The following is a 7,690-nucleotide window of genomic DNA, read 5'->3' as shown; positions in this document are numbered from 1 at the left end:
GTGGAACGTCTGTGATGAGAACCCCTATCATGAGTTAAGTAATCCCCTTGGAATTTCAAGTAATATGAAATTTCCACATCGATTAAAAAAATACAAATTTCAAAACATTAACAACTACAAGCTTTTAAAACCCGAGCCGATGAATATACATTACTGGATTTTTAATTTTCAACGGTTCCAGTTTTAAAATCTCGGAATATTAAAATTACATTCAGGGTTATTTATAACCGGATATGTTAAATTAACGTGCCAGGTTTTTCTTTTTGATGGAAAATGCATACTTCATTAATTCATAACTGAAAAAACATCAGCTAACAATACAGATTTAATTTGAGAAGGAAAATCCTCCCACCAACATCTATTTGGAAAATCTATTGCTAATGATGCCAAAATATGAGCCACTTCATTAGCATCCCTTTTGGCATGTTGAAGCTTAAAGGCTCGAATGATGGCAAAAAGCATGCGACAGTCCTTGATCACCGGTTCCAGCTCCGCCCAGCTTCCCTCCCTATTGAAAGCAGTCACCACGTTCAACGCACTTGTTTCCACCACCACGGTCTCCATCTCCAGAGCTTGAATCCTCACGATCGCCCACCGCAACGCTGTAGCTTCTGCTAGGGACGCATCCAACCGGTTTTCATGGAAACATGTTTCAGCGTACACGCATTCCTCCACATGATCGCGAACCACCAAGGCTAGCCCCATACCTCCACTCCCCAACCAACCAGCATCCACGTTAACCTTCAACACCCCAGCATCAGGTACTTTCCAGCCCGCGTTTAAGGTCACCAGAGCCCCCATAGACGCTACTCCTTGACCATCCCGGTGTGCATTAGCTTGTGTCCACTCCTGCAATGTCTCCAAATAGCAACAGCTCCACAAAAAATGACAGCATTTCGTTGTTTCCAAATAGCCCACAACATCATGGCCACTACAGCAACAAGGTCAACATCCCCTGAGTCAACAAACTAGATAACCATGATCTGAGGGAAGGAACATCTGCAGAACGTAGACACAAATTCGAAGAGAACCAGCACCGCTGAGCCCACTCGCAATGCAAGAACACATGATCTAATGTTTTAGAGGCCTCATTGTCACAAAGAGCACAACAATCTTGAACCAGCCAAAGCCATAGTAAGCACCACATGTAAATCTGCAACAGCTCCACAAAAAATGACATCATTTCGTTGTTTCCAAATAGCCCACAGCATCTTGGCCACTACAGCAACAAGGTCAACATCCCTCGAGTCAACAAACTGGATAACCATGATCTGAGGAAAGGAACATCTGCAGAACGTAGACACAAATTCGAAGAGAACCAGCACCGCTGAGCCCACTCGCAATGCAAGAACACATGATCTAATGTTTCAGAGGCCTCATTGTCACAAAGAGCACAACAATCATGAACAAGCACTCCTTTGTGCACCAAGTTTCGTCGACAAGGCAGCGAATTATTAAGCACACGAAACAAGAAATGCTTGATTTTGTTCGATGTTTGCATGCTCCACACCTTCTGTCATGGAAGATCTCCTGTCGTCGATGCACTGGACGTTGCTGTCAACTTGTGGGCTTGTAATTGACGATAAAGAGACTTAACAGTAAATTTCCCATCTTTTCTCCACCAACAAATTAACTGGTCTTGCATACCTGACCAACTTAGAGGAATCTAAGTAATCTTGTGGGCCTCTGCTTCAACAAAAGTACTCTGGAGAAGACCCACATCCCACCTTGCAGGCATGTCTGGGACTATTAAATCAGCAACCACTCATATCTCTGTATGATTTCCAACTTCAGACAAGACCCGTCCATTAGACTCACCTGGCAGCCATGAATCTGTCCACACCTCAATGCTCCTACCATCTCCAACCCGCCATTTGAGTCCATCAATCATAGCTTCCTTCACTCCCCAAATGCTCCTCCACGTATAGCTTGGGTTGTATCCCAACATAGCATCCAAGATAGACGTCTTAGGGTAATACTTGGCCTTCCAAATTCTGGCTAACAGAGACTTATCAAACTGCAGCAACCACCAGAACTGCTTTCCCAACGAAAGCCAAGTCCCCCATACCTCTTTGGTTGGCATAACTTCTTCTAACTAGTCCAATTAATTTTGCATTCATCTCCCTTCTACCCCCACCAGAACTTGGCACACATGCTCTCCATATTTCTACAAATGTCTGTGGGAATCCGAAAGCAACTCATGATATACGTCAGACTGGCTTGAGCTACGGACTTTAGTAAGATTTCTTTCCCAGCTCTAGATAAAGCTTGCTCCTTCCACTCCTTTAATTTCTTCGACATTTTATCCTCCACTCTTGCAAAGATTCGCTTCTTAGACTTTCCAATGACGGTCGGTAACCCCAAATACTTGTCATGAGTACCAACAGCCTTAACTCCCATCCTATCATGGATTATATTTTTTCTATCTTCATGCACATTTTGGCTGAAATTTACCTCTGACTTGTCCATATTCACAAGTTTGCCAGACGCCTACTCATACATGCGTATAGCCCAAATAACACTACCCACCTCCTCCAATGTGGCGCGTGAAAAAAATAAGTTCTCATCCGCAAAGAATAAATGACTTATTGATGGTGCACCCCTAGCCACCATAATCCCAAGTAGTTGTTTATGCTCCACGTGCCAGGTTTTAATAACACGGAATGTTAAAAAATACATTACCTTGTTTTAAATCCCATAATGTTAAAATATACTATCGAGTTTTAAAAACCGGAAAATCAAAAATTATGAGGCTAATTTATGAGGCTAATTTAGGAAATTACCACATTAAAGTGGGGTGTTACATTGAGTGCTTGGGGTACAAAATATAACACCCATTTATGAATTCTTTAGAAAGGCCCACACAAACCAGCCCGGGAGATACAAGTCCTTCATTTGGGCTTGAGATGGTCTACATGTAATCAAAATAGATGGTCCAACCAGAATAACAACTCAAACTTGTGAGGAAGTACAATCCACCTAGGCACATTATTCCATCCCTTGCTTAGCTGGGAACCAAACCACACTAGTAGGGTCCATGGACATAGAAGAAGAATGTGTTCAACATGTCAGATAGGGCTATTTAGGATCCTTCTTTTCCTCGGGTTGTCCTTGTTACGAATGGCATTGTGACATTCCTTCCAAATAGTATTTTATGTCTCCTTAAATGGGTGGAGGAGGAGCTAGGGTGTTGGTTAGATAGATTGATCATTTTTTTTTGCCTTTTTGTAGCCAATTTTAATTAAGTAGCTTGCATCTTGTCTATGTTCCCTATGAATTGTAAAGGAATTTATAAGATTTTTAGGATCACAACTCCTAGAAGAAGTTCCCTTAACATTAGTCTTGACCAAATTCTAGAATCTAGATCTAGAATACTCCACCTATACTACCAAAGGTTGATATACTCTCTTTATCCTATAACCCATCAAGCAGAAAATATATATAAGTTGTGTTTGTTTGACTTGAATTGTCAATGCATTGTTGCTATGAGGGCATGTTTTGTAAGCATGAAGATATGAGATGATATGTTGTTTAGGAGTTGTTGATCGAGTGATATTGAATATGATATTGTTGGAAGAAGAACGTATGTGATGAGATTTGAATGGCGTTAGCATGATGATTTATGATTGTGTATGTTATGAATATTTTTTTGATGTGTTAGTTTCCTTTCGATTGTCGTGCGAGACTCTGATAGGATTTTTTTGTGCACTATGACTATGAACTCTATGTCATGAAATGGATGGTTCGATGTGATGTGTATGTGTAAGACCAAGATTTGGTCATGTAGTACAACTCTATGTTTTGATGATTACATGTTAACTATTGTGTATGAACAATTATGGTACTCTATCATTGTTTTCTGAGTGTTTAAAATGACAGGCTCTGACTCTGGTCAATACTCACAATTATCAGAATCATTTAGCCCAAAGAGTAACCAACGCAACGCTTTCGCACTCACTATGTTCTGATTGAACAATAGTATATGCTTCAGAAGTTCTGATGATGATAAGCTCTGATGTGGATTCAGATCACTTAAAGTTCTGAAGACCAGAAGCTCTGAAGGTCCAGAAGCTCTAAAGGTCCAGAGGCTCTGAAGGTCCAAAAGCTGAGAAGTAAAGATTCTGAAGTCCAAGAGTAAGCTGGCTCTAAAGACCAAGTACTTCCAACTCTGATGTCCAGAAGCAGAAGATACGAAGGTCAGAGGATCCAAGCTTCCTTCTGACTTTGATCACCAAGCATTACAAGTTCCAACATGAAGCGTCATCTGATCAGAAGTCAACTAGGATAAGGCTCATGTCGCTGTCCAAGTACATAAGCAATTGTACTATCCTGACGCCTTACCTAAGATGTTCAGCCACAATAGAATCTGGAAGTTCCGGATTTGCCCTCCAACGGTAGCATTTCAAACAACGAATACAACCTTAATCCTTGGAGTATAAATAGAGGCTGAAGTTGGAAGAAAAGGCTAAGAAACTTTGTACAAGCTGAAGCAAACATTCAGTATTCTCTTAGCAATCTTCCTTCAATAGTTCTTACTGTGTTTACCTTAGCTTTCTTAGAAGCATTCATTGTAAACCCAAAACCCTCAAACAGTTAGTTTGATTTCCTTATGGGACCAAGTTTGGTCAGCTCCTTGAGAAGACTAAGAGAGTGAATCTTAGTGTTTGCTAGTTCATTGTATTGTTAGTCACTGAGCAGGTTGCTAGTGCAGTTGTAACAAACATTGAATAGTGGATTGCCTTCATTCTAAGAAGGAAGAAATCACCTTAATGGGTGGACTGGACTAGCTTGAGCGATTATCAAGTGAACCAGGATAAAATACTTGTGTGCTTCTCTTCATCTCTTATCTTTGCACTTTGTATTGTTTGTTCGAGAGATTTGTCTAAATCTAAAGAGAGAAAAGTTTTTAGTTGAAAACGCTATTCAAACCCCCCTTTCTATCGTTTTTCATACCTTCAATTGGTATCAGAGCGCAAGTTCTGATTACCACACCTAACAGTGTTCAGTGATCCGGACCGGTGTGAAAAACTGAGATGGCTACCACCTGTGATGCGCAAAAGGATGTCTACAGTGCAAAGCCTCCTATCTTTGATGGACAGAAGTTCGAGTACTGGAAAGATAGAATCGAAAGCTTCTTTCTTGGCTTCGATGCTGATCTTTGGGATATTATCGTGGATGGATATACGCGTCAGTTGATGCTGATGGCAAAAAGCTTTCAAGAGAAAATATGACGGATGAGCAGAAGAAGAAATTCTCAGAACATCATAAAGCTAGAACCATTCTTCTCAATGCTATCTCTTTTGAAGAATATCAAAAGATAGCAGATCGTGAGTATGCTAAGTCTATCTTTGATTCCTTAAAGATGACTCATGAAGGAAACAAAGAAGTGAAAGAGACAAAGGCGTTGTCTTTGATCAGGAAGTACGAACCTTTCCAGATGGAACCTGGCGAATCCATTGAAGATTTATTTCCAGATTCCAGTTGATCATTGCTGGAATAAGACCTCTCCACAAAAGCTATACCACTGCTAATCATGTCAAGAGGATTCTTAGAGGTCTTCCTGAAAACTGGGTACCCTTGATAACTTCCTTGAAGTTTTCAAGAGACCTTGACCAGTTGAGTTTGGAAGAACTCATAAGTATGCTGAAGAGTCATGAGTTAGATCGTGAAGAGCATCAGACTCACAGGAAGAAGTCCATAGCCTTGAAATCCAACTCTGAAAAGGCAAAGCTCTCCAAGCAGCTGAAGAGTGTGAAGAAACCTCTGGTGATTCTGATGAAGCTGAGCTAACCCTGATCTCCAGAAAGCTCAACCGCATCTGGAAGCACAGGTAGAGCAAGTACAAAGGCTCATCAAAGGACAAAAGAAAGCATGAATCTTCATCTGGTCAGAAGAAGTCCTCATCAAAAGAAGTCACTTGCTTCGAATGCAAAGAATCAAGATACTACAAGAGTGATTGTCCAAAGCTGAAAAAGGACAAGAAGCCAAAGAAGCATTTCAAAGCAAAGAAAGACCTCATGGTGACTTTTGATGACTCAGAGTCGGAAGAAGTAGACTCTGATGGTGAGATCGTTGAAGAACTCATGGAAATTGTCAAGGACAAAGAAGCAGAGTCTAAAGATGCACCTAATGTTGAATCTGCATAGAAGGATGATCCAGACTCAGATGATGAAAATGAGGTATTCGCATCTTTCTCAACTTCTGAATTAAAAATGCTTTGTCTGAAATTATGGATAAATATAACTCTCTTCTGATTGAGCATAAAAAGTTAAAAAGGGATTTCTCTGCTGTCTCTAAAACTTCTACTGAACATGAGAAAAGAATTTCTGAATTAAATAAGTGTAATCATGCTTTAGTAAATTCTAACTCTGTGCTCAAAAATCAAATTGTTAAATTAGAAGAAGTTGTTGCTTGTGATGCCTCTGATAGTAAGAATGAATCAAAATATGAAAAGTCTTTTCAAAGATTCCTAGCTAAAAGCGTAGATAGAAGCTTAATGGCTTCAATGATCTATGACGTAAGCAGAAATGGAATGTATGGCATTGGCTATTCTAGACCCAGTAGAAAGGAGCCTCCTATGCCTAAGGCAAAATCTTTGTATGAACGTTTTGTACCCTCTGGTACTATATTGCCTGAACCATTACCTGTTAAAGTTGCTAACCCCCCTCTCAAAAAGGGAACTTTCTCTATGTCTAAATATCATGCTCAGATTCCCTTGCATTACCATGTTGAGAAACTCAAGGTCGTCAGAACCTCTGGGGTAACTAACAAGAAAGGACCCAGAAAATGGGTACTGAAATTCTAGATCCCTTAGAACAAATGTCCTGCACGATGGTCTGGTTAGCTTTCGCCCAATGAAAAGGAATTCCACTATCTCAAGAACTAGGTATTACAGACACACATGAACACATCAAGTTCATTGTTCTTAACCTAATCTACCCAGTGGTATTCTACTTAGAACCACAGCCTAAGTATGAGAGCCCCTCTCACTTTTCCTCAATCACTGCCACAGTGATTGGTAACAACAATAACACAAGGTTTGTTTGACACTCAAACACAAACAGAACTCAGTCTCACTTTATAGAATCAGTGAGCAAGACGAGTTCACAACTAACAAAGACAAAGAACAACTTACACTCTTAAGAACACTTGATCTTCAAGGTAATTCTCTCGATAACTTCAAGGTTCAGGTCTTTGTCTATATATACTTCAGCAAAGGCGGCTAGGGTTTATTTGGGCTGAAGAACACTTTGATCCAACTCATATCAGTAGAGAATCTTCCAATATCTGATATGAGTGATCAACAAATAAAATAGAAACAAATCTTTTTAGTCACAGATTTGCTCCAACAAAAACAACCCGCAACTGGCTCCCAACAATCAGTTACTTGACCTTCAAGTAAGCACAGAACATACCATAAAGCATAACCATAAGGGACCCACTTGCATGCTAGCAGGGGCGGATGTCCTGGCCTTCACCAAGGCAGATGTCACAACATCGGCTAGGACATCAGATTGTTTTTAACAAAATTGATGACAACAAAGGAACAACAATCTCCCCCTTTGTCAAATTTTGTCTAAAAACAACTTCACTACCAGAGAGGGAAAAAATATCAAAATCATCAGAGTCAGCAGCAGAAATACTCCCCCTCAAACCAATGCATCCACAACAGCCAAAACACGGAGGAACT

At 40.3% G+C, this 7,690-nt stretch overlaps 1 protein-coding gene across 1 annotated transcript; it reads right to left on the bottom strand.

Moving 5' to 3' along the window:
* Nucleotides 1–285: 285 nt before the first annotated feature.
* On the bottom strand, nucleotides 286–1,068 carry LOC130736200 (uncharacterized). The gene is made up of 2 exons (XM_057588045.1): nucleotides 970–1,068; nucleotides 286–849 (listed from the first exon to the last, which is right to left on the bottom strand). Exons 1-2 carry the CDS (start codon nucleotides 1,066–1,068, stop codon nucleotides 286–288), a joined length of 663 nt encoding a protein of 220 aa, XP_057444028.1.
* Between the last annotated feature and the right edge of the window lie 6,622 nt (nucleotides 1,069–7,690).

Source organism: Lotus japonicus, chromosome 2 (assembly GCF_012489685.1).
Source record: "Lotus japonicus ecotype B-129 chromosome 2, LjGifu_v1.2".
Lineage (NCBI taxonomy): Eukaryota > Viridiplantae > Streptophyta > Magnoliopsida > Fabales > Fabaceae > Lotus > Lotus japonicus.
This window is presented reverse-complemented; position numbering and strand designations above follow the sequence as displayed.

Excerpts from the sequence above, each read along its gene's own strand:
- LOC130736200 (XM_057588045.1), bottom strand. The coding sequence starts at position 1,068 with ATGTGTTCTTGCATTGCGAGTGGGCTCAGCGGTGCTGGTTCTCTTCGA. Across the intron at positions 850-969 it reads CCTCAGATCATGGTTATCTA|GAGTGGACACAAGCTAATGC; the intron begins GTTTGTTGACTC and ends GAGACATTGCAG.